Source organism: Tursiops truncatus, chromosome 13 (assembly GCF_011762595.2).
Source record: "Tursiops truncatus isolate mTurTru1 chromosome 13, mTurTru1.mat.Y, whole genome shotgun sequence".
NCBI lineage: Eukaryota > Metazoa > Chordata > Mammalia > Artiodactyla > Delphinidae > Tursiops > Tursiops truncatus.
In genome coordinates, this window is record NC_047046.1 from 31581789 (window position 1) to 31606178 (window position 24390).

The following is a 24390-nucleotide window of genomic DNA, read 5'->3' on the forward strand; positions in this document are numbered from 1 at the left end:
CTTTAGGAGCAAGATCTATCATTTTTTCCCTTTTCCTCTTTTTGTGAATGTGTATGTGTATGCTTCTGTGTGAGATCTTGTCTGTATAGTCTTGCTTCCACCATTTGTCCTAGGGTTCTATCTGTCCATGTTTATTTTTAAATTTTTTTCTTAATAATTAATTTTAATAACGTTATTATACTTTACCTTCGTTCTTTCTTTCTTTCTTTCCTTCCTTCCTTCCCTCCTTTAGACAACGAATCATCCCAAATTGATGAGGTGGTCTCTGACAGCAAGATTTATGATTTTTCCCCATTTACCTCTTTTAGTGAGGGTGTATGTGTATACTTCTGTGTAAGATTTTGTCTGTATAGCTTTGCTTCCAACATTTGTCCTAAGGTTCTATCCGTCCCTTTTTTTTTCCTAAATAAGAATTTTTTAATTCAATAACTTTATTATACTTTATTTTATTTTTACTGTATCTTCTTTCTTTCTGTCTTTTTTCCTTCTTTCCCTCCTTCCTTCCTTCTCCCTCCCTCCCTCCCTCCTTTCTTTCCTTCTTGCCTCCTTTCCTTCTTTCTTTCTTTCTTCCTTCCTTCCTACCCTCCTTTCCTTCTTTCTTTCCTCATACTTCTCCTAATTCCCTCTACTTTTTCTCCCTTTTATCCTGAGCCGTGTGGATGAAAAGCTCTTGGCGCTCCAGCCAGGAGGCAGGGCTCTGCCTCTGAGGTAGGAGAGCCAACTTCAGGACACTGGTCAACAAAAGACCTCCCAGCTCCACATAATATCAAACGGCGAAAATCTCCCAGAGACCTCCATCTTAACACCAGCACCCAGCTTCACTCAACGACCAGCAAGCCACAGTGCTGGAAAACCTATGCCAAACAAATAGCAAAACAGGAACACAACCCCACCCATTAGCAGAGAGGCTGCCTAAAATCATAATAAGGCCACAGACACCCCAAAACACACCACGAGACGTGAACCTGCCCACTAGAGAGACAAGATCCAGCCTCATCCACCACAACACAGGCACTAGTCCCCTCCACCAGGAAGCCTACACAACCCACTGAACCAACCTTAGCCACTGGAGACAGACATCAAAAACAGGAGGAACTACGAACCTGCAGCCTGCAAAAAGGAGACCCCAAACACAGTAAGATAAGCAAAATGAGAAGACAGAAAAACACACAGCAGATAAAGGAGCAAGATAAAAATGCACCAGACCTAACAAATGAAGAGGAAATAGGCAGTCTACCTGAAAAAGAATTCAGAATAATGATAGTAAGGTTGATCCGAAATCTTGGAGATAGAATGGACAATAGAATGGACAATTTGCAAGAATCAGTTAACAAGGACCTAGAAGAACTAAAGATGAAACAAGCAACGATGAACAATACAATAAATGAAATTAAAAGTACTCTAGATGGGATCAATAGCAGAATAACTGAGGCAGAAGAACGGATAAGTGACCTGGAAGATAAAATAGTGGAAATAACTACTGCAGAGCAGAATAAAGAAAAAAGAATGAAAAGAACTGAAGACAGTGTCAGAGACCTCTGGGACAACATTAAACGCACCAACATTCGAATTATAGGGGTTCCAGAAGAAGAAGAGAAAAAGAAAGGGACTGAGAAAATATTTGAAGAGATTATAGTTGAAAACTACCCTAATATGGGAAAGGAAATAGTTAATCAAGTCCAGGAAGCACAGAGAGTCCCATACAGGATAAATACAAGGAGAAATATGCCAAGACACATATTAATCAAACTGTCAAAAATTAAATACAAAGAAAGCATATTAAAAGCAGCAAGGGAAAAACAACAAATAACACATAAGGGAATCCCCATAAGGTTAACAGCTGATCTCTCAGCAGAAACCCTACAAGCCAGAAGGGAGTGGCAGGACATACTGAAAGTGATGAAGGAGAAAAACCTGCAGCCAAGACTACTCTACCCAGCAAGGATCTCATTCAGATTTGATGGAGAAATTAAAACCTTTACAGACAAGCAACAGCACCACCAAACCAGCTTTACAACAAATGCTAAAGGATCTTTTCTAGGTAAGAAACACAAGAGAAGGAAAAGACCTATAATAACGAACCAAAACAATTTAGAATATGGAATAGGAACATACATATCGATAATTACCTTAAATGTAAATGGACTAAATGCTCCCACCAAAAGACACAGATTAGCTGAATGCATACAAAAACAAGACCCTTATATATGCTGTCTACAAGAGACCCACTTCAGACCTAGAGACACATACAGACTGAAAGTAAGGGGATGGAAAAAGATATTCCATGCAAATGGAAACCAAAAGAAAGCTGGAGTAGCAATTCTCATATCAGACAAAATAGACTTTAAAATAAAGGCTATTAGAAGAGACAAAGAAGGACACTACATAATGATCAAGGGATCGATCCAAGAAGAAGATATAACAATTGTAAATATTTATGCACCCAACATAGGAGCACCTCAATACATAAGGCAAATACTAACAGCCATAAAAGGGGAAATCGACAGTAACACATTCATAGTAGGGGACTTAAACACCCCACTTTCACCCATGGACAGATCATCCAAAATGAAAATAAATAAGGAAACACAAGCTTTAAATGATACATTAAACAAGATGGACTTAATTGATATTTATAGGACACTCCATCCAAAAACAACAGAATACACATTTTTCTCAAGTGCTCATGGAACATTCTCCAGGATAGATCATATCTTAGGTCAAAAATCAAGCCTTGGTAAATTTAAGAAAATTGAAATTGTATCAAGTATCTTTTCTGACCACAACGCCATGAGACTAGATATCAATTACAGGAAAAGATATGTAAAAAATACAAACACATGAGGCTAAACAATACACTACTTAATAATGAAGTGATCACTGAAGAAATCAAAGAGGAAATCAAAAAATACCTAGAAACAAATGACAATGGAGACACAATGACCCAAAACCTGTGGGATGCAGGAAAAGCAGTTCTAAGGGGGAAGTTTATAGCAATACAAGCCCACCTTAAGAAGCAGGAAACATCTCGAATAAACAACCTAACCTTGCACCTCAGGCAATTAGAGAAAGAAGAACAAAAAAACCCCAAAGCTAGCAGAAGGAAAGAAATCATAAAAATCAGATCAGAAATAAATGAAAAAGAAATGAAGGAAACAATAGCAAAGATCAATAAAACTAAAAGCTGGTTCTTTGAGAAGATAAACAAAATAGATAAACCACTAGCCAGACTCATCAAGAAAACAAGGGAGAAGACTCAAATCAATAGAATTAGAAATGAAAAAGGAGAGGTAACAACTGACACTGCAGAAATAAAAGAGATCATGAGAGATTACTACAAGCAACTCTATGCCAATAAAATGGACAATCTGAAAGAAATGGACAAATTCTTAGAAATGCATAACCTGCCAAGACTGAATCAGGAAGAAATAGAAAATATGAACAGACCAATCACAAGCACTGAAATTGAAACGGTGATTAAAAATCTTCCAACAAAGAAAAGCCCAGGACCAGATGGCTTCACAGGAGAATTCTATCAAACATTTAGAGAAGAGCTAACACCTATCCTTCTCAAACTCTTCCAAAATAGCAGAGGGAGGAACACTCCCAAACTCCTTCTACGAGGCCACCATCACCTTGATACCAAAACCAGACAAGGATGTCACAAAGAAAGAAAACTACAGGCCAATATCACTGATGAACATAGATGCAAAAATCCTCAACAAAATACTAGCAAACAGAATCCAACAGCACATTAAAAGGATCATACACCATGATCAAGTGGGGTTTATTCCAGGAATGCAAGGATTCTTCAATATACGCAAATCTATCAATGTGATAAACCATATTAACAAATTGAAGGAGAAAAACCATATGATCATCTCAATAGATGCAGAGAAAGCTTTTGACAAAATTCAACACCCATTTATGATAAAAACCCTGCAGAAAGTAAGCATAGAGGGAACTTTCCTCAACATAATAAAGGCCATATATGACAAGCCCACAGCAAACATCATCCTCAATGGTGAAAAACTGAAAGCATTTCCACTAAGATCAGGAACAAGACAAGGTTGCCCACTCTCACCACTCTTATTCAACATAGTTTTGGAAGTTTTAGCCACAGCAATCACAGAAGAAAAGGAAATAAAAGGAATCCAAATTGGAAAAGAAGAAGTAAAGCTGTCACTGTTTGCACATGACATGATCCTATACATAGAGAATCCTAAAGATGCTACCAGGAAACTACTAGAGCTAATCAATGAATTTGGTAAAGTGGCAGGATACAAAATTAATGCACAGAAATCTCTGGCATTCCTATATACTAATGATGAAAAATCTGAAAGTGAAATCAAGAAAACACTCCCATTTACCATTGCAACAAAAAGAATAAAATATCTAGGAATAAAACTACCTAAGGAGACAAAAGACCTGTATGCAGAAAATTATAAGACACTGATGAAAGAAATTAAAGATGATACAAATAGATGGAGAGATATACCATGTTCTTGGATTGGAAGAATCAACATTTTGAAAATGACTCTACTACCCAAAGCAATCTACAGATTCAATGCAATCCCTATCAAACTACCAATGGCATTTTTCACAGAACTAGAACAAAAAATTTTGCAATTTGTATGGAAACACAAAAGACCCCGAATAGCCAAAGCAATCTTGAGAACGAAAGAAGGAACTGGAGGAATCAGGCTCCCTGACTTCAGACTATACTACAAAGCTACAGTAATCAAGAAAGTATGGTACTGGCCCAAAAACAGAAAGATAGATCAATGGAACAGGATAGAAAGCCCAGAGATAAACCCACACACATATGGATACCTTATCTTTGATAAAGGTGGCAGGAATGTACAGTGGAGAAAGGACAGCCTCTTCAATAAGTGGTGCTGGGAAAATTGGACAGGTACATGTAAAAGTATGAGATTAGATCACTCCGTAACACCATACACAAAAATAAGGTCAAAATGTATTAAAGACCTAAACGTAAGGCCAGAAACTATCAAACTCTTAGAGGAAAACATAGGCAGAACACTCTATGACATAAATCACAGCAAGATCCTTTTTGACCCACCTCCTTAGAGAAATGGAAATAAAAACAAAACAAATGGGACCTAATGAAACTTCAAAGCTTTTGCACAGCAAAGGAAACCATAAACAAGACCAAAAGACAACCCTCAGAATGGGAGAAAATATTTGCAAATGAAGCAACTGATAAAGGATTAATCTCCAAAATTTATAAGCAGCTCATGCAGCTTAAAAACAAAAAAACAAACAACCCAATCCAAAAATAGGCAGAAGACCTAAATAGACATTTCTCCAAAGAAGATATACAGACTGCCAACAAACACATGAAAGAATGCTCAACATCACTAATCATTAGAGAAATGCAAGTCAAAACTACAATGAGATATCATCTCACACCAGTCAGAATGGCCATCATCAAAAAATCTAGAAACAATAAATGCTGGAGAGGGTGTGGAGAAAATGGAACCCTCCTGCACAGTTGGTGGGAATGTAAATTGATACAGCCACTATGGAGAATAGTATGGAGGTTCCTTAAAAAACTACAAATAGAACTACCATATGACCCAGCAATCCCACTACTGGGCATATACCCTGAGAAAACCAAAATTCAAAAAGAGTCATGTACCAAAATGTTCACTTCAGCTCTATTTACAATAGCCCGGAGATGGAAACAACCTAAGTGCCCATCATCGGATGAATGGATAAAGATGGCACATATATACAATGGACTATTACTCAGCCATAAAAAGAAACGAAATTGAGCTATTTGTAATGAGGTGGATAGACCTAGAGTCTGTCATACAGAGTGAAGTAAGTCAGAAAGAGAAAGACAAATACCATATGCTAACACATATATATGGAATTTAAGAAAAAAAATGTCATGAAGAACCTAGGGTTAAAACAGGAATAAAGACACAGACCTACTAGAGAATGGACTTGAGGATATGGGGAGGGGGAAGGGTAAGCTGTGACAAAGCAAGAGAGAGGCATGGACATATATACACTACCAAAGGTAAGGTAGATAGCTGGTGGGAAGCAGCCGCATAGCACAGGGAGATCAGCTTGGTGCTTTGCGACTGCCTGCAGGGGTGGGATAGGGAGGGTGGGAGGGAGGGAGACACAAGAGGGAAGAGATATGGGAACATATGTATAACTGATTCACTTTGTTATAAAGCAGAAACTAACACACCATTGTAAAGCAAAAAAAAATTAGTTAATTTAAAATAAAAACAAAACAAAAACAAAACAAAAAACAAACAAACAAAAAATGTTGACAACACAAATCCTCTCTCTTTAGTCCTATGGCTATTAACAGGCTCAATTTAAATTCCACAAGGGCATTTGAATGTGATACATCAAAGCATGCTTATAACACTGAACATTCTTGCAGGGAAGACACTGTCCCTGCAATCACTTTACATGACTGACCAGGGACCTGGGGGGTTTGCAGTTCCTCATTAAGTGAAATATTCAAGGTAATTGAAATCTCTGCTTATGTCAGTATTAACTACAAATTTCCATGTGTTTCAGATTTCTCCAATTAACTTACTGTCTATGAAATGATGAGAAATGAATTTTTAATTGATTGAGGATCTGGCTAGTCCTCAGGGTAGTCATTTTAAACCTGTACAAATAGCAGGTAAGAAAAGACAGAAGGCTTATATGATCTGACCCAAAACACTCTGGAAGGAAATTTTTAAAATTAAATACAATTCTCAGAGCTGTCTAAGACGCCCATGCAGAAAACAGGAGAATATGCCAGGGAATGAATATTGAGGGCTTGGGAAGGGGTGGGCTTAGAAGCGGGGGAGGTGAATATAAGGCTGGCTAAGAGAATATTTATTGCTATGCTATGCTTTCCCCACAAAAAATAAAACATGGTTCTTGATTTTTGTTATATATTTTTTTCTCTTACCAGTCTGATCTTAAATCATTGAGAACTCATTTCAGTCATTTCAGGTCATCGATCACTATCACTATTAATATTATGTTTTTAATCATGTACAAAATAGTCTTTAAATACTAAAATTCCATTTTGCTTGACTTCACACTCTGCAGACATTCAGTGTGTGTTTTTCTCAGATAAAGTTAATAAATTTCACTTCCAATCCCCTAAATGTGGATGCTCCCCAAATTTCCAATATTGACTTTGTCTTTCTGTTTCTCCTGTCTTTAACTTTGACCTCATCTACATATAAGGTTTCAAACATATCCGAGGTGCAAAGTATTCCAAAAGATTCAAAAAATCAATATTCACAGTCCTGACTTGTCCTTCAAAATCCAGTTCCTGCTGCTACGAGGCATTTCCACTTGGATGTGTCACCCAGCACCTCAGACTCACCTTGTCCAAACATGCCTATTTCCTCCCCACCTCTAGCCCACACAATTAATTTCATCTCTGGATTTCCCTATTTTTATTGGTGCTACTATTCTTTCAATAGGTTATAAATTATCCCATTGTTAGAAATGTCAGGATAATGCTAATACTCATATCCAACGAGTCAGCCAGTGTTACTGCTTTTCCCTTCAAAATGTGTTTTGCATTCCCAACTTTATTTCCATTTGCTAGTTTTTGTCTTTTTCCACTCATTCAATAAATACATATACAGCAATAACTATATGAGAGGCACTATTCTTGGTCCTGGGGTACGAACAAAACAGACCAAGTCACGCCCTCCTGACTTCATCTATCCTACCACCTTGGTGTCAGTCTCTTCCAGCTTGAGGGGGCTGTCTACTCAATGCAGCCTGCTTGCACTGCTAAAGGGCTCCTTTGCTATATCACTATGCCCCCTCTTGCCTCTCAAGGGCTCTGTAAGATAAATTCCACCCTCTTAGAGTTCCATCCCCTACAGTCTATAGAGGACCATCCCAAACTCCTTACCTCCCGGGCTCTCTGTCCCAGCCAAAATTGGATCTTTGCTTTTGGCTCATTCCCACTTCATTACTCTTGCCTGTTATACTTCTCCATCTAAAATTTATTCTTCTCATCTCTCTACATGTGACATTCTTAAATTCCCCCTCTTATGTGAATTCTTCCCAGCCCACTTCAACCTTTCTTGCCCACTTCTGAATTATTTTATCACATATACCTGGCAATTAATCATGGTTTACCTTGGGGCATCTATTGCATTGCAAAGGACTCCTTATTAACTGCATTGTTATTTATCTTTAAATGGTTGTCCTTTCACCAATCTTAAGTAGTTAAGTTAAACAATAGTTGATGCAATATATCTGACTGCAAGAAATTGCATACCAGTTTGTCCTCCCGAACTCATAAAAGTTTGACCAAACCCAAGATCAGGAAGACAGAGTTGAGCCCTGACTCCTGTTCTCCTTGCTGGTGGACCTAGTAATAAAGCTCTTATTTCCTCAAGCCTGGTGCAATAGTATTGGCCTCCATTCACACTGGGCAGTAAGCCCTTGCTCAGTAACAAAGGATGTTTACATTTTGTTAGAAAGAAGTGAGGGGACTTCAATCAAAGGGGAAAATATCATTTGAGAGTCTATACAATAATAGCTTAGTTGACATTTGAAGAAAAATGTAAAATATTCAATTCTCCCACTCTTTAAGATATAAAAGCTAATAATAAAAACATTCTTAATTTCCTTATTAAGGCTTGTTTAGAAAGAGAGAAAAGATGGAGAAAGGAAGAAAATAAGATTTGTTGATTTCCAGGAATGGGGAAAAGATGACAGACACCAAGGGATAGGAAAGGCCATCTCTTCAAGCCCACCCCAATGATCATTCCTATTGTATGGCTACCATAAACACCATACTTTCTTCAACTATTCAAATTAGATATTTAGTAACACTATCCGCATAAGTTCCTTTGTACTTGTCCACAAGTTCTCATGTTTTTGTTAGGAAAATACTGTCACCTGTTTTGCCTAGGCCTCAGTCTAATCCCTATTGCTTCCAGTCTCTCCCTGCTGCTGAATGCTTAGCCAAAAAGTGATCCTTCTTTTCCCTTTTCCCTTACCCCACTCACCCTGGCCCACACTAGTGCAAGCAAACTCCCCTCCTAACTTGCTCAGGTGATTTCCATCCCATACCCCTATCCCCATTTCCTCTAGGACAGCAGCGCTTTCCACCTGGCCACCTTCATCCTCCCAGCCTTGGGTTAAGACATTTACAGAAGTTAAATAATTTGCACTTACTTATACAACTGGTAGGTAGCAGAGTGAAACCTGAATAGAGGTGCTTATACCTGTATACCTCTCCCTATTCCCTCGCTCTTAATTACCATACTAAGTATGATTATAGTGATTAAGGGAGATTATAAAGTAATGAAATGGATTTTTCTGTATGGCTTGTGACAAATTTATAGGTACTGCATATATCATGTAAATGAGACCATCTATGCAATATTTATGCCTGATTAGAAAGACTTCTCATGGGTTGTCTTAGGTGAGCACTGGTCTGCATTCTGTAGAAATACTTCAAGTTTAATGTGCTTTTAGATACTATAGTCAAGAATGGCACATTTTATATCTAAAGATTCCAATCCACAAATGAATTGTTTTCTTGCCATTGAGCAGCAACTAGAAAATGTGCTTTGCATTACATTTACTGTAAGATGCAGATAAAACATTAGAGAGCTTAGCTCCTGCACAGATGATAAAAGGATTACTTGCAACTCTAAGTACCTTTAAGAAACCTTTCAGAAGACACCAAGTGTCTTTAAGAAGAAACCAAAGTTTTAAAGGGAGGATAGCAAAAAAGTGTGTTTTCATTCTTCCATATGGGTAATGTGAGCTGTAAACAACGCATAAGGTTGGAGAAGTGGGGCCTGGATCAATTACTGAAAAGGAAGAATAACAAAAATATTTCTTCAAGTTTCTAGAGTTTTAGGGTTCTAGAAAGAGTTCTAGAATTTTCAAAGTGCTCTTACGTATATGACCTCATGTTACCATACTGATGCCCGGCAGCAGGCAGAGTAAGTGTAAGGTTCTTCACCTTACAGAGGAGGAAGCTGAGGCTCAGTGTCAAAATCCTTTATGAAACTTTTCACACCTAATAAATAACAAGGAGGCACAAGTAATCCGAATGTTGTTTTAAAAACCTTTGGAAACAGCTACCTACTTCCTGAATGGCAGCACTGACCTGACAAACGAAGTTTTCCCTGGATGACTTAGACCAAAAGTAATCTATAGGGGAGGATTTTTAGGCCAAATTATTAATCAAGGTCATGCTGATGGAGTTTTGTTTATTACAGAAATGGATCTCAGGGATCAAATGTAGATAATGAACAACAGAAAAAAAGAAAGGAGCCACAAAATCTTATACTTCCAAGGTGTTAAAGACAACATTCCTTCCTCGATAAATATATATTGAGCAACTACCGCGCGCCAGCCGCCATGTTAGATGTTAGGAATCCAACGGTAAGCAAAACAGGTATTTGCTCCCATCCTCACAGAGTTTACAATCCAGTGTGTAGGGTGTAGGATGAATGAGATATATATCAAGTTTTTAAAAGAAATCTCAAAACTATATGATTACAAACCATGCTGGCACCCCGATCTGACTTCCACCTCCAGAACTAGGAGAAGTAAACTGATGTCGTTTATAAGCCAGCCGGGCTATGGCATTTTTGTCCTAGTAGCCTGAAGGGACTTCGGAGGACTGATCTAACCTGGTCCTCTGGGGGGCCAGAGAAAGCTTCTCTGAGGACGTGATGGAGACGCTGAGGTCTGACGGCTGAGCATGAAGCACGGGTCTGCTGCTGCGGGGCAGGAGGTTAGAGTGGCACTGGAAGGCTGTTAGGCAGGAGGGACAGCTGGCGCAGAGGTGCTGAGATATGGGAGTGGAGGAGCACGTCCTAAGAAGTCTGAGCTTCTTAGAGGGCTGTCTCCACCCCCGCCTCCCTTTCTCCCTCTTTCCTCAATGCAGCGTCCACCCCAAGGTCCCCTGACACGGTCTGCACTGAGGTCACCAGCGAAGGCCAGGGTGACTCTAAAGGTCACCTCTCCGGGACCACTTCTCTGCTCAGCAGCCATGAGCGTCCACCCGGGGCAGCGTCGGTGACGCCCTACCGTGTCCCCCGGCGCATCGGCTAGACCACGCCGAACCTGAGCTCCCACCACCAGCACCGGACTCTTACCGGGCGCGGCCCCCGCTCACCCACGGAGCAGCCCCGCCTCGGCCCGGGTTTGGTTCCCTGACCCCGGGTCTCACCTGGAAGCCTCGCCGCCTCGAGCCCCGGCGGCCTCTCGGGTCCGCAGCTCCGGCCCAGCCCGGGTCCAGCGCGTGCACGCCTCCCGGTCACTGTCACGGGGCCGTGGGTGTCATTTACTCGCGGAAGGGACGGTGCAAATAACCGGGAGGAGAAAACGCGGGGGGACCGGCCGGAGGCCGCGCGGGGACCGGGCCGGAGTGGCCGGGGCCTGGGCCCCTCCGCGGCCGAGCCGCCCCCTCGGACGGGCCACTCCCGGCCTCGGGTCTCGGGAGTCCCAGGAGCCGCCGTTCTCCGTCGGAGGCCCGGCCCTCGCCCGCCTTGGACTCCTGATGGAATATTCGGCCCCGCCGGCTTGGGCAGTTTCATGGTTCTCTGGGGCCCTTTCCTCTCCTTAGACCGGGAAACCCGGGGCAAAGTTCTTCAGAGCTTCAACTTTCAGGTTAGCGTTGTGAGGCGCGCGCTACGCCCTGAAGTGCGGAAAGCGTCGTCTATCACGCCAGTCAGGCCCGCGGGCGCTAGACGTGGCGGGAAAGGATGTGCGCCCCGGAACTGAAGGCCGCGCGCAGCTACCACGTCAGAGGGTGTGGCCTGAGCTCCAAGCAGGGCTTGAGGGGAGTGAGGCCGACCTGGTAGTGGGCGTGGCGATGGGGGTGGGATGGGCGGGGTTGGCCTTCTTCAGAGGGGCGGGGTCGGGGAAGTGGGAAGGTGCACAGAGGGATGGGACCAGCCTGGCGGTGGGCGTGGTGGTTGGCAGAGTGGGCGGAGTCGACCTGCCCCCGGGGCGGAGGGCGGAGTAGGGAAGTTGCTAGAGGGCGCAGAGGTGACTGCCCGGCCTTTTGTGACTTTGGTAGGACGGTTGGTGGCCGTTGACGGTTTGGTGGTGTGGTCTCAGCCCCGGGGGCGGGGTCAGTCATACCCAGGCTGTCCAGCTCGGTAGAAAGCAGAAACCCGCGGCCACCCCACGCTGCAAAGAGCATCTGCTCCGAGAAGCAAGGACCCTGCGAGGCCTGAGAGGTGGGGAAAGAAGCTGGGAACGGTGCGTTGTCCTAGTCATGCTCAGTGATTGATTGCTCAAAAGCCAGAGGGTATTTGCAGAGAAGCTGGACATCGTGATTTCATGATCTCTTTTCGTAAATTAGAAAGCGGAGTAAAATTACTCTGTTTATCCAGAGTGGACTTGGTGCTCTTAAGCCACTCAGGAGGGGAGGCGAGCGTGTGCCGTTAGTGAAGCAGCCCTGGAACGGGCCAGGCTCACCTGGGACAGTTGCTAGAGGCGTGATGGGCACCTTCTAACAGGAGAATTCTCTAAGGCTCAGGAATGCGGGGACAGGTTGCGAGCAGCAAAAGGAGGCCGTTTGTGATCTTCAGTTGAGGGCAAGTTGAAAATAGTGGGGGCCCCGGGGCTGCCGCTGCTCCTGGGGAAGCTCTCCCGATTAATGTGGATTTGGGGGTAGGCACGGTCTCCTCTAAACTCGAGGTGTCATCTACCTTTTTAATTCTCTTGCTTCAGACAGCAAGGCCAGCCCCAACAGATGGAAGCTACAGGGAGGCCAGTTTAAACTTGATTGAAGGTAAGGATGCAGCCACCAGAACAATGGTCATCCCCATTCCTAGCACTGCGCAACCATTTGCCAGGCAGGCAGAGCTTGACAGTGAAAAGAGCATGGCTTTGGCAATGAGACGTCTCCCTGCTTAAGGTTCTAAATTGATCATTTAATTCTCCAAGCCTGTATTTCCTCTTTCCTTAAGAAAAGAACATGCTACTGTTCCCCCCAACTGGGGGTCTTCCTTGTGTTTTTCAGTCAAAGAGGCTACAGGGCTTCCCTGGTGGCGCAGTGGTTGAGAGTCCGCCTGCTGATGTGGAGGACACGGGTTCGTGCCCTGGTCTGGGAGGATCCCACATGCCGCGGAGCGGCTGGGCCCGTGAGCCATGGCCCTGAGCCTGTGCATCCGGAGCCTGTGCTCCGCAAAGGGAGAGGCCACAGCAGTGAGAGGCCTGCGTACCACAAAAAAAAAAAAAAAAAAAAAAAAGGCTACAAAGTGCAATCAGATGTGAACATTACATTGGAGTTTCGTACCTCCTCAGAGAATGGTGGAGTTTCGTACCTCCTCAGAGGTGTCCTCCTGGGCATCAGCAGCACCAAAGTGGATGCCATGGGATTAGAGATTGTAAATGGCAAGGTGGGTGCTGAATCTGGATGGGGTCCCCCCGCCTCACCCCAGTGTCAGAGCAGTTGAGAAACAGTAGAAACACCTATCACCAACTGCCAGGTATTCGCTGATGGAGTGGAGAGGTCTCCTCACTGTTACAGAGCTGATAATGCAATGCCTTTTCATGAGTCTGACAGTTCAGAGCCGGTGTCCTTCCCCTGCTCCCAGCCCAGACCCCAACTTGGCAGACGTGGAAGCAGAATCTCAAGTTACATGTCAAATGCATGTCAGGAACACACATCTGTTCTCAGAGGAGGAGGGTGGGACACTCAAGGCAGACATGTGTGACCGCAGCCCATGTTTGGTACTTGAAGTTCCTGAGTGCCCTGAAAGTCAGTCATTAAACCCATGAGATATCCAGACACCGAAATTACTTTTTTTTTTTTTCTGAAATAGAAATTGCATCTCTCTTTTTGAGTTTCACAGGATTGATCTGTAAGACCAGCCCTTCATCTGATAGCATCTGGGGCTTTCATTGTTATAGCTGCTCACAATGCCTCTTATGAAAAATACTTTGCAAATGTTTCTCCCCTACAGCCTTTCCAGAAACTAGGGTACAATGACCTGTCTTTAGATTTTCCAGCCTCATGGCAGAGGCTCTGAACTCAGGCAAACCTAAGTTTTTTTCTTTTTTTTTTTCCCCCAAAGCTTACAAGCTTTTTCTTTTTTTAAAAAGAAAGGATATAAACTAATAACAGCAAAGGAAGTGCTTTATATGGCTCTTCCCTTTCTGGAAACAAATAGTACATGAATGGAGCATTATAGCACCACACAGAGAGAATGTTCACGAAAGAGAAGGTACATCTAATTGAGTGGTTCTCAACCAGAGGCAGTTTTGCCCCCTAGGGGACATTGGTCTGGAAATATTTTTACTTGTCACAACTGAGTAGAAAGGGGAGGGGCTTCTGGCATCTAGTGGGGAGAGGCCAGGGGTGCTGCTAACACCCTACCATGCCCAGGACAGCCTGCACAGCCAAGAATGATCTGGACCCAAACACCAACAGTGCCAGGTTGAGAAAGCACGATGTAGTTCCCTCTTCAAGTTTTCTTCTAAGGAAACTTTTTTGTGGACTTACGTATGGAAAATGTTCATCCCTGATATTTTACTCTTTGGGATTTAGCTGTTCTAAATGTATTTACCTAAATCAAGAAAACTTTTCCATTTTCCTGAACAAAGTATATCTGTAAACTGTACAATTTTTAAAATTAAGATATATAGAACTCAAATTTGTGTATACTAATACCTTGAGAAGCTTTTAGAGAAGTAGATTTTAAATGTCAGTCTTACAATTTTTAGGGGGGGTGGTCTTCTGCTAAAGGAAGACAGCTTGGGGCAGCACACACACTTGAACATTAAGAAGGCATCCGTGCACCTGAGAAGTACATACAGTCTGGATGGACTCACAGTTTGTCGACTGTCATGTCTCTTTATGTGGGGACCAGCATTCGTGCTACCCTAGCCTCAGTCTCATGAATTGCATCATCACATCAGTCCCTCAGGAACCTTCGACAGTTCCATGTCCACTGCAGAGCTCTTCCAGGAGTGCCACAGTCTGAGGAGCGGCCTCCTTCACAAGTTCCCTCACTTCATGCACAGACCACCATGCAGGGCCTGGTAGCAGCTTGTCCCCTTGCTGTGAGGTCAGGTTCAGGTGGTGACCAGGGACTTCAGTTCTCTGTGGATTTGACAGACCTCAGATAACTGTCCTTGGTCGCCATCAGTGACGGGTTTATTCAGAACTGGTGATGAGCTTGATGTAGCTGACACAGGCTGGAAAGGATTCCTGCAGTAAAGGTAAGAGTTGATGGGATTTCTCCAGGTGGGGTTCGGAGAGTTAGTTTGCTGAATCCATGGGTTTTCCGGAAAGCCTTTGCTCTTTTGCAGGCAGGCGTGTCATTTCCTCACGAAACGATATTAATGCATCTGGCGGGTAGAGCTCTATTGCGGTGGGCGTTAGGGGAGAGAGGGCTAGCCTAGGATGGAGGCTTCTGGGAATGTCATTTGGCACATTGGTTCCCTGATATGTCTTATTTGGATGATTGCCTTTTGTCATTTCATCTTGAGGAGCTGTGATTCACTGAAGGAAGGTGGACAGGGTTCCTTCCCCACCCAAGGAAGCAGCAACCACGTCCCCTCAGTGGAGGAATCCATGAACTGTCCAATTTGGAGGGCATGATCCACACGATGTGTGTGGGCAGCTGCAGGCCCTGCTCTGCCCAGGTGAGCACTGGACCTTCCCTGTTGGTTTCAGAGACACGGGCTGCAGAGGTCCCTGCCGTGCTGGGCTCAGCAATGTCCTCCTCCGCCGAGTGGAAAGCCAAGGCTCTGTCTAGCAACTCTACCCATGTCGAGATGTAGGAGAACACAAACTGGGAAAACTCCCTTTATTCCTACCTTTAGGCCTTTTCAAAGGCCTCAATGTATGAATGCTGATTTTTGTCCGGGAAACATTTTTGAGAAATTAGCCTTCTTGGGGCCTGAGGTCTGTCCAGGCGGCCCAAGCTCTCCTGATCTCCTGCCTGCTATCCTGGCGGTTGGGGGCCGTTTTCTCTGGAGACCACGTTGACCACTAAGTCATTCTGAAAGGAGACTGTGTTTTTGCCTTTATTTCCTGATGGTTGTAAGACATCTGTCAAGTGATACTATCCGACTAAGAAATATCTCAAGAATTATAGCAATGACCAACAGCCCCTCTCTAGGCATTAAATGTAACACAGTTTATCCCCTTTAATGCCTCCACCATTGCAGGCAGATCAGATAAGGGGTCCTCCTGTGTGTTGCTTCATTCCCGCTGTAAATTAGTGAAGGCTGCTTTGGTAATTCCTTCTTAAAGAACGTGGGGTTTGTGACTTCAGATCCTTAGTGCTCCTGAGAGGAACACTGGCCCAGCGACACATCCATCTGGAACCCCGGGGAAGGCTGAAGTAAAACATCTTGGTTTCCCCCCGCATGTCCCAACAGGCTGTGTGTCCAAGGAATCTGGAAGCCTTTGTAAGTCATTTCTGTTGTCACTACTGTCCAGTGTTGGCTGTGACATGGCCCCTGGAAGCCCAACAACGGCAGTCAAACCTGCTGAAGAAACGTGGAGACTTCGTGCTCCCCTCCAAACCAACCTTGAGGTCATTGGCGGGAGGAACTGCGGACTCTCCCGACTCCTGGAAAGGAGCACGCGAAGATTCGGTCTCTTTCCAGAAGTTGTTCCAATGGAAATCATTGTTTTGCACAGGAGATATTCTTGACTGTCCTTCTGGACAGTCTCACGATCTAAATGTTGTCCCTGGTGTCCTGCCTGGTGCTGTTTTCCAGGCAATGGCGGTGGGCGAAGCCTGGCCGTTTTCCAGGGTCCAGTCACAGGGGAGTCCAGGGCACCATGTTTGGGGGCCCAAGCGCAGAGCCCAGGCCTAAGTGTGTGCAGTTGGTTTCTTTTACAGCTTTACTGAGGAATAACTGACATACAATAAACTTGACAGCACATACTTAAAGGTGTACAGTTTGATGACTTTGAGCGAATGTATCCATCCCTGCGACCATCACCACATTCAGCATAATGAACATACCCATCACCCCCGAAGTTTCCTCCTGCCCTTTTGCAACCCCTCCCTCCCAGTCCTCCTTGAAACCCCTCACACACTGTTGCAAAGCCGAGGACAAAAACAGGAAAGCTACTCTACCCATTCAACAAGTCTGGTACAACCCTGGCTCCAAAACAAGGTAAGGGAATTGTAAGACAATTATAGATCAATTTTACTTTTGGACCTAGATGTGAAAATCCTCAATAAAATGCTGGTTAGTTGAATTCCTCGATTATAGAAAAAATATGACCAATTACAATTGCACCCCAGACTCCCTTTTTTATTCTCCAGTGTGTTATATATTTTTCAATAAATCTATGTTTTCAGTTTCTTAAAATTTTGTGGATCCAATTTATCAATTATTTCCTTCTATGGCTAACTTTTTACTGCCCCATTGCAGTGTGACATAGTGAGGGCCACATGGTAGAAAAGCCTGTTCCCAATCTGTCATCTAAAGACATGGAGCTAAGGGCTGTGCTGCTGTGCAGTAATAAAAATGTTACACAAATGCAGAGCAACAGTTGAGAATGAAGTGTTAGAGCATAAAAGTTCACAAACAAGATGACACTCTGTAGGAGTCAGCATGTGATTGTTAGTTGATAAAACTCAGATGAACCTTTGGTGACTGCCCTCCACCTGCTCCCAACTTCTGTCTGGCCTGTCAGGAAAGGTGTCATTTACTGCTGGGATGATAAGAGAAGCAGGTCTGTGGAAGCCCCCAGCATCCCTGGGAACTCCTGAGTCTTTTCCATCTGCTCATATGCTTTGCTGTCAAACCCCATTTTGCAGAGATCTTTGGAATTGAGCTAATGTACTTCATCACTTGTTACAGCCAACAGGATTCCAAATTGATGTAGTGGAAGAGGTTGCAACTGGGCTCAAGCAGGGTGAAAAGCTTCCAGGATGCCCAGCAGAGGAGAGCACCCACTCCACAGTCAAGAGCCAGGGGTAGAGGGACTTCCCTGGTGGTGCAGTGGATAAGACTCCGCACTCCCAATACAGGGGGCCCAGGTTCAGTGGGATCGCACTGAATCTACAGATATATTTGTGGAGAACTGACATCTTGCCAATTCTCTTCCACCCACCTCTTCCCATCTAGAAACATACTGTATCTATATATTTACTCAGCTACTTTCATTTCTACCACAAATATTTTGCTTTTAGTATAGTAGTAGTTTTCAGTATACATGTTTTGCATATATTTTGTTAAATGCACTCACAAGTATTTTTTTGTGTTTTGATGCTATTCTAAATGGAAGCTTTAAAAATTTATTTTCCAATGGCTTGCTGCTAGCATAAAAAATACTACTTATTTTTATATAATAATCTTGTATTCCATGACCTTGCTAAATTATCTTATTAGTTCTAATAGTTGAAGATACCTTAGGCTTTTGTACATAAATAATCATATTATTTGCAAATGGAGACTATTTTATTTCTTCTTTTCTAATCTTTATGCCTTTTATTATTTCTTTTCCTTGCTTTGGTATACAGTAAAATGTTGAGTGTAAAAAAATCATGAATGAGTACTGAATTTGCCAAATGTCTTTTCTGTATCTATTGAAAAGATTCTTTTTTTTTTTTTAAGCGCAGATTAAAAAGCACTCAAACAAGTTTAGTAAATAGTTTTTGCACAAACATCCACCATTACCTTAGTGCCTCGTGATTTTTGCACAAGACCACCATCTGGCTAGTAGGTGACAGAAACTGGGCTCAGACACAAACCTTTTGAATTTAAAGCTCCTTTTCTTTCACCAGCACCATGGTAACCTCAGACTAGTTGAATATAAGAATTCTCATGATAATGTTTTTAGTTTTTTCCTCTTTATTTTTATGGATAAAATGCAACATACATATACTTAACAATGAAACTGATGGGATGAAAGAACATTAACTTTTGAGATGGGAGACAACATAAAAAATTGGCAACCTAGTGACAACATGATTTTTCAATCAAAGCACATAGTTTTAGAAAAGTTGGAAAATGCCTAAAAGAAAAGATGTTATTTTTAAATTAAGGTGTGTGTGTGTGTGTGTGTGTGTGTGTGTGTGTGTGTGTGTGTACAACTGTTGAAAATGTTTGAAAGAAACATTTTAATCCATGTAATATTATTTTTTATTAAGTGACATATTTATGGAAAAAAAAAAACAGTTGAAAGTGCCTGTCAGAAAACAGAAACTATTCAATCCTGTAATATATATTCCTTTCAGACATGTGATACATTTATGAAAAACAGTTGAAATATGCTTGATAGAAGTTTAATCTCACGCTACTTTTAGTCAAGTGCAATGTGGGGAAAGCGGTTGAAAATGCATGAAAGAAGATGAAGTGAATTTCTACATTTGAAAACCTGTGATTCAGCACAGTTAAACACACAAGACAATGACTAAGGGACACGGATTCTCTCAGCGTCTACACCACACATCATAGTTACAGAGTATTTGGTTTTAAAGCTTTTGCTAACAATATTTTACATCATTAAATGTATATTATTAAATGTACACTGAAAGCTAACTGAAGGGACTTAAATAATAAGATTCAGGAACAGTTTGTAACAAAAATTGTTAACGTCTGTTATTTTTTTCTCCCAAGAAAGACAAGTGAGGTAGTTTATATTGTATATACATTGTAAAGAGATTAATATTCCAGTTTTTTCAAAGGTCACTCCTTGAACTCACTAAACTCATTGTTCAATGACTCCAAGAATCATATCCCCAAGTGAGCTGTTTAGCAAAGGGATCTTCTTTTGTAGAATGGAGGAAAGAATGAGCCTGTTCTAGGGGTTTTTTTTCTGAATAATTGTTCCTAAAACGTTAACTTTCTCTAATGTTTTCGTAGATATAATTTTCCTAACTGTACACCAAGAGCGCTTGGGAAGAGATGAGGTGGGAAGCTATCAAGAAAAGAATTTAGAAGCCCAGTATCTGACTCTTCTTTTGATTGCAGATATACTATTCATGTTTGCTTTTACACTATTCACTGTTACAGATTACTGTAACTATTTTAAAAAACAACTCTTCATAAGGCAAAGACAGTTTTTTCAACACTTAGGTGACCAGCAATTTTGAGTTTTAATTGTAGGGGTTTGTTTATTCATTAAGAATAAAATTATTCATTAAGAATAAGATTAGTAAAAAAAAGAAAAGTAAAAATTAGTAAAAAGAACTTCTTTAACCACACAAAAATTAGTTTGTGTGTCTACTGGAAATTCTTCTCTAATCAGTTTGTTAACTTGATGACTAAAAATTCAGGTTATATCCAATGATATTGGTATTGACGTGGGCTTCCATATCATATAGTTATTTGAAAGTTGTCACACAACCTTGGATGCACTGAAGTGATTAAAATTATTGACTGGGCTAAGCCTTTGACATCTAAAACCACATAAAAGTGGATAAGAAATTCAGAAACTTAGTTTTTTTTAATCTGTCATCTGTTAGCCATTTATTTAAAACTAATGACTAATGAAGTAAATCTTAAAACCTTTAGAACTTATGCATCTGTCCTAATGTGTTTTCAGTCAAAAGAAATAAAAAAAATTCCCAAATAAAAAATTAAATGGATAGATCTGTGAATTTTCTAAACACATCAGAATATATTCTAAATGATAGGAAATTCAGTGAGAAAAATCAGTCATTGTTTTAATACATACACAGAAGTGTAAGGCAGCTAATTTGAAGAATTTCTTCCATGTATGTGGGCATAAATTACAGCCATCTTATGTCTTGGACCTTAGCAACTACATGAAGTAAAATGTTTACTCCTGTTGTTTGAACTGCAAAAATGATAACGGCATTTTCTCAGACCCTCAAAGTTCATTATGTAAACTCACATGCCGTCAATTAGCCATACATTGAAAACTGATGAAATGTAGGAATAAATATGAACCAACAGAACACATGTTTATCTTCTAATGGGTTTTCAGGCAAAGGAAATAAAAAATTCTCAAATAAGCAAATAAAATGAATGGATATTTGAGTTTTCTATAAAAATATAACAAAATTCTAATGGCCAGAAATGCAATTATCTACATGTTGAATATAAATTATGTTTTTATAGATATCAAGGCATAATGAGCATGTAAAAGATTTCTTCTATACTATAGGCTTAAATTATTATCACATTTTGTTTTGAGACTTGGTAAGTAGATTAAATGTATTCTGCATTGGTGAGCAACTTTGTCTATTGTTTGATTTGCAAGAGAGAGTCATTTGGGCGTTAAATCTCATTAAAACTGGTGTAAATTCATCAAAATCTCAATCTAATTAGTAGATTCTAATCCAAAGCACATACATGGGATAAATGAGACCTCTGTCCCCATTTCTAACCAACTCTAGAACGACTATACTGCAGTCTCCAAATGAAAGGCAGGGCTGTCCAACCCCCCAGCAAATTTCAGATTTGCTCTCAATTAGAATCATGAATTGTGCTTTCTCACCAACTGCAGGTCTGGAAAATGGCTCCGTGGGATCTTGATAGCGAGGCAGTTTTCAGCTCACCAAACATTCATCTGATTTTAAAGCCTGATGCTAATCCACAGTGCTTGGCCAAGTCTATGATTGATGAACAGAAACAAAACCTGTTTTTACAGCATACAAAATCTGGATATAACAGTATTTTTCAGCACTCTTGAAGAAAGAGCAGTTGGACAAAGGCAGTTCTGCAGTTTAAAACTGGGGCTGCAGAAGTGATTCTCTACAGCTGTGAAATATAAAAAATGATATGTTTGATGAGGAAAGGAAATCTGTGCCTGGCACATGGAAAGCTATTCACTGAGCACCATATTCACGATGAGGAAATAGGGGCCCTGTGACCGTTGACTACACCAAAGGTTATGGACGCACAGGAACAGCCCTTTTCAACCTAACCTTAACTATGGGGACCTGTGCTCATAAGAGAACAAGCTTTAAGAATGTCAGTTTTCAACAGCCCAAGATAGGGAAACGTTCATTTGCACCAGAATGCAGACAGCCACAATACAGTACAGCATACATAACAACACAGTGGTTTTTAAATAGAAGGTTCTCCTCCTCCAATTCAGAAGCAAGTCAGAGCATAAACATTGTTTGTGTGACTCTGGAAACTGATTCTCTTTGGTAAGTAGATCTAAATTATTTTTCAGAGCAGAAATTTTTGTTATTTCTGGCATCCTTGTTCAAAAATGTCTATATATATATAACATAAGTATATAAAAAAAAGTCTTTTCCACCTCTCGTGTTTGGTAGCATTTGCTACATCAAGAAGTGCTTCTTATCCCCAGGTAGAGGACCAAATTCATTTCTGCTGTGAAGTCAAAGTATTAGAAACGATTAGAGTTCCATATTCTATATTGGCCTTTCTTCTGGAAGGATCACATCCTCTTTACTTCACTCTTATCAAAGAACCATCATGAGAAAGCTTCAGCTCAAATGGTCAACCAGTTCCTCTTCCACAATTCGTGTTGACACCAGTGGGAGACACCAGTTGGGCTGAGAAACACCAAGAGGGTTCTAGGAACAAACATGTCAAAAGCAGTCTTGTTTTTTCCCTACCAAATGTAGGACTTCTTGGCAGGTAATGCACGATAGCTGCCATCTTGGGGGGTATTTCAAACACTTGATTGGGGTTTAATCACCCATTCTGCCTGGGGATTTACATGATATACATCCAATATATAAGCCTCTGGATCCAAGCAGTGCTGTCCTAAAAGAAAGAAAAATCAGAGTATGTTTTCAAAAGTGCACACTTCCGTGCGTGTGTGTGCATGTGTGCATGTATGTGTGTTTGCAAGGCTCAAATAAGGCCAGTATAGTTCCCTCAGCCAAAAATGAATACATTTTAAAGTTTCCTAGCAAAGCCAGCCTTCCTCCCCTCTTTTCTTTGCTTCTGACTATGAAGTACTTCAAATAAATCCCATGTGACACTGCGGAGCAAACAGACACGCTAATCACAAGCAAATTGTTCCCTAGACTCACTACATCAATTAGAAAAATATGACAAGAACCTGTTTCAGGTATCAATTCATTTATATGATAATGAGCACTAATGATCATTTAGATGACAATACATATCCTCTAACGGTTTTATTGATAGAAACTTGACCAGGACTAGACACTAATATCAAGTTCATTTTAGGGAAGGTCATTTCATTTTTCCTGTGGGCAGGAGATCTGGAATTGATAACAACAAAAAGATCATTCCATGGGGGCAAATACATTTGAAAATTCTTATGTACAGTGTGTTTGAAATGTATACTAAAGTCTCAAACAAAAGTAGCAATATTTAATTGCTTGCCTGATTCATTCATTCATTTCTCAAATATTTCTTGAGTTATTACGTGCCAGGCACTATTGTACAGGCTGAGGCTACAGCAATGCATCAGACAGTCAAAAATACTTGCCCTCGGGGTGCTTACGTTCTAAAAGTGGTAAAAGGCAACTAGCAAATAAGCAAGTATGATAGAAAGTAAGTCTGATGGTGATAAGAACATGAGAGAACAAGAAATTGGAGAAGGCGCAGAAAGAGGGTCCAATCCAGGAAGGTCTCACTGAGAAGCTGATACAGCGGCCAACACCTGACAGAGGTAAGGGAGTGAGGAGGGAACCATCCAATGGAAAGCATCCAGGGCAAAAGTCAAAGCGGATGTGAAGGCCCAGGGCAAGATGTGCTGGGGACTGGATATGAAAGCTGGTGTCCAGGGGAGTCTGCACATGATGTTGAGAGATGGCAGCATCCAGGTGCCTTCAGAGCAATGAGGTGCACTAAGTTCACCATGGCAGGTAAGTGCAGACAGAAGTTCCAGTGCTCCGAGGTTGAGAGGGTGAGAAGTAACAGGCCGAAGAGACTCAGAAGGAGCAGCCTGTGAAGTGGGGGGAAAGCCAGGAGCTTAGGGGGTCCTTGAAACCAGGTGAAGAGAGTGTTTTCTTAAAGAAGGGAAAGATCAACCCAGGCAGTTGTAAAAACAAAATGAAGCACTGGATTTCACAACAAAAGAGTCCTCCGGTGACCTCGACCAAAGAGCAATTCTGAAGTGTTGAGGGGTAAAGCTTGACTGTAGTGCCTTCAAGAGAGAAGGAGAGGAAGAAACTGGAGTATATACACAAATGATCCAAGGAGTTTTTGCTATAAGTGGAGCAGAGAAATGGGAGTAGACTTGAAGGGGGTCAAGAGAGAGTTTTGTGGAGATGAGAAAAATTACAAAACTGTTTATGCAGAGAGAAATGGTGTGGTTGGGAGGGAAAAGCTGATGACAGAGGAGAGGATGGGAGACTGACCAAGCCCTCGTCCACAGGAGGGAGGCGCCGCCCTAAACAGGAGCACGGGTATTTCGTCCCAACTGTGAAGGGGGGCAAGAGGAAGGTAAGGACACAGAGGCACGTGGACAGAATTTTCTTTTTACTCCTTTCTGTC

At 41.7% G+C, this 24390-nt stretch overlaps 1 protein-coding gene and 1 long non-coding RNA gene across 10 annotated transcripts in view; one reads left to right on the top strand and one right to left on the bottom strand.

The window, feature by feature from the left end:
- The first annotated feature begins 11975 nt into the window (after window positions 1-11975).
- Window positions 11976-17232, top strand: LOC141276177 (uncharacterized). 3 transcript variants are annotated; one of them, XR_012325325.1, is made up of 4 exons: window positions 11976-12252; window positions 12727-12787; window positions 13019-13397; window positions 15493-17232. It is a non-coding gene; the product is annotated as an uncharacterized lncRNA (long non-coding RNA). The 3 variants fall into 3 exon arrangements; XR_012325326.1 differs by having other exon boundaries at window positions 11976-12230; XR_012325327.1 differs by lacking the exon at window positions 13019-13397.
- Window positions 17233-19020: 1788 nt separating this feature from the next.
- ARHGAP28 (Rho GTPase activating protein 28) overlaps window positions 19021-24390 on the bottom strand; it is a 149659-nt gene continuing 144289 nt past the window's right edge. For 4 of the 7 annotated variants that reach the window (XM_033837581.2, XM_019920803.3, XM_073790541.1 and 1 more), the window contains one exon: window positions 19021-22683. In XM_033837581.2, the coding sequence (XP_033693472.1) occupies window positions 22589-22683 (95 nt within the window). In that variant the 3' untranslated portion in view covers window positions 19021-22588. The remainder of the gene's footprint in view (window positions 22684-24390) is intronic. The other 3 variants (XR_012325323.1, XR_012325322.1, XM_073790537.1) reach the window with 3 other exon arrangements.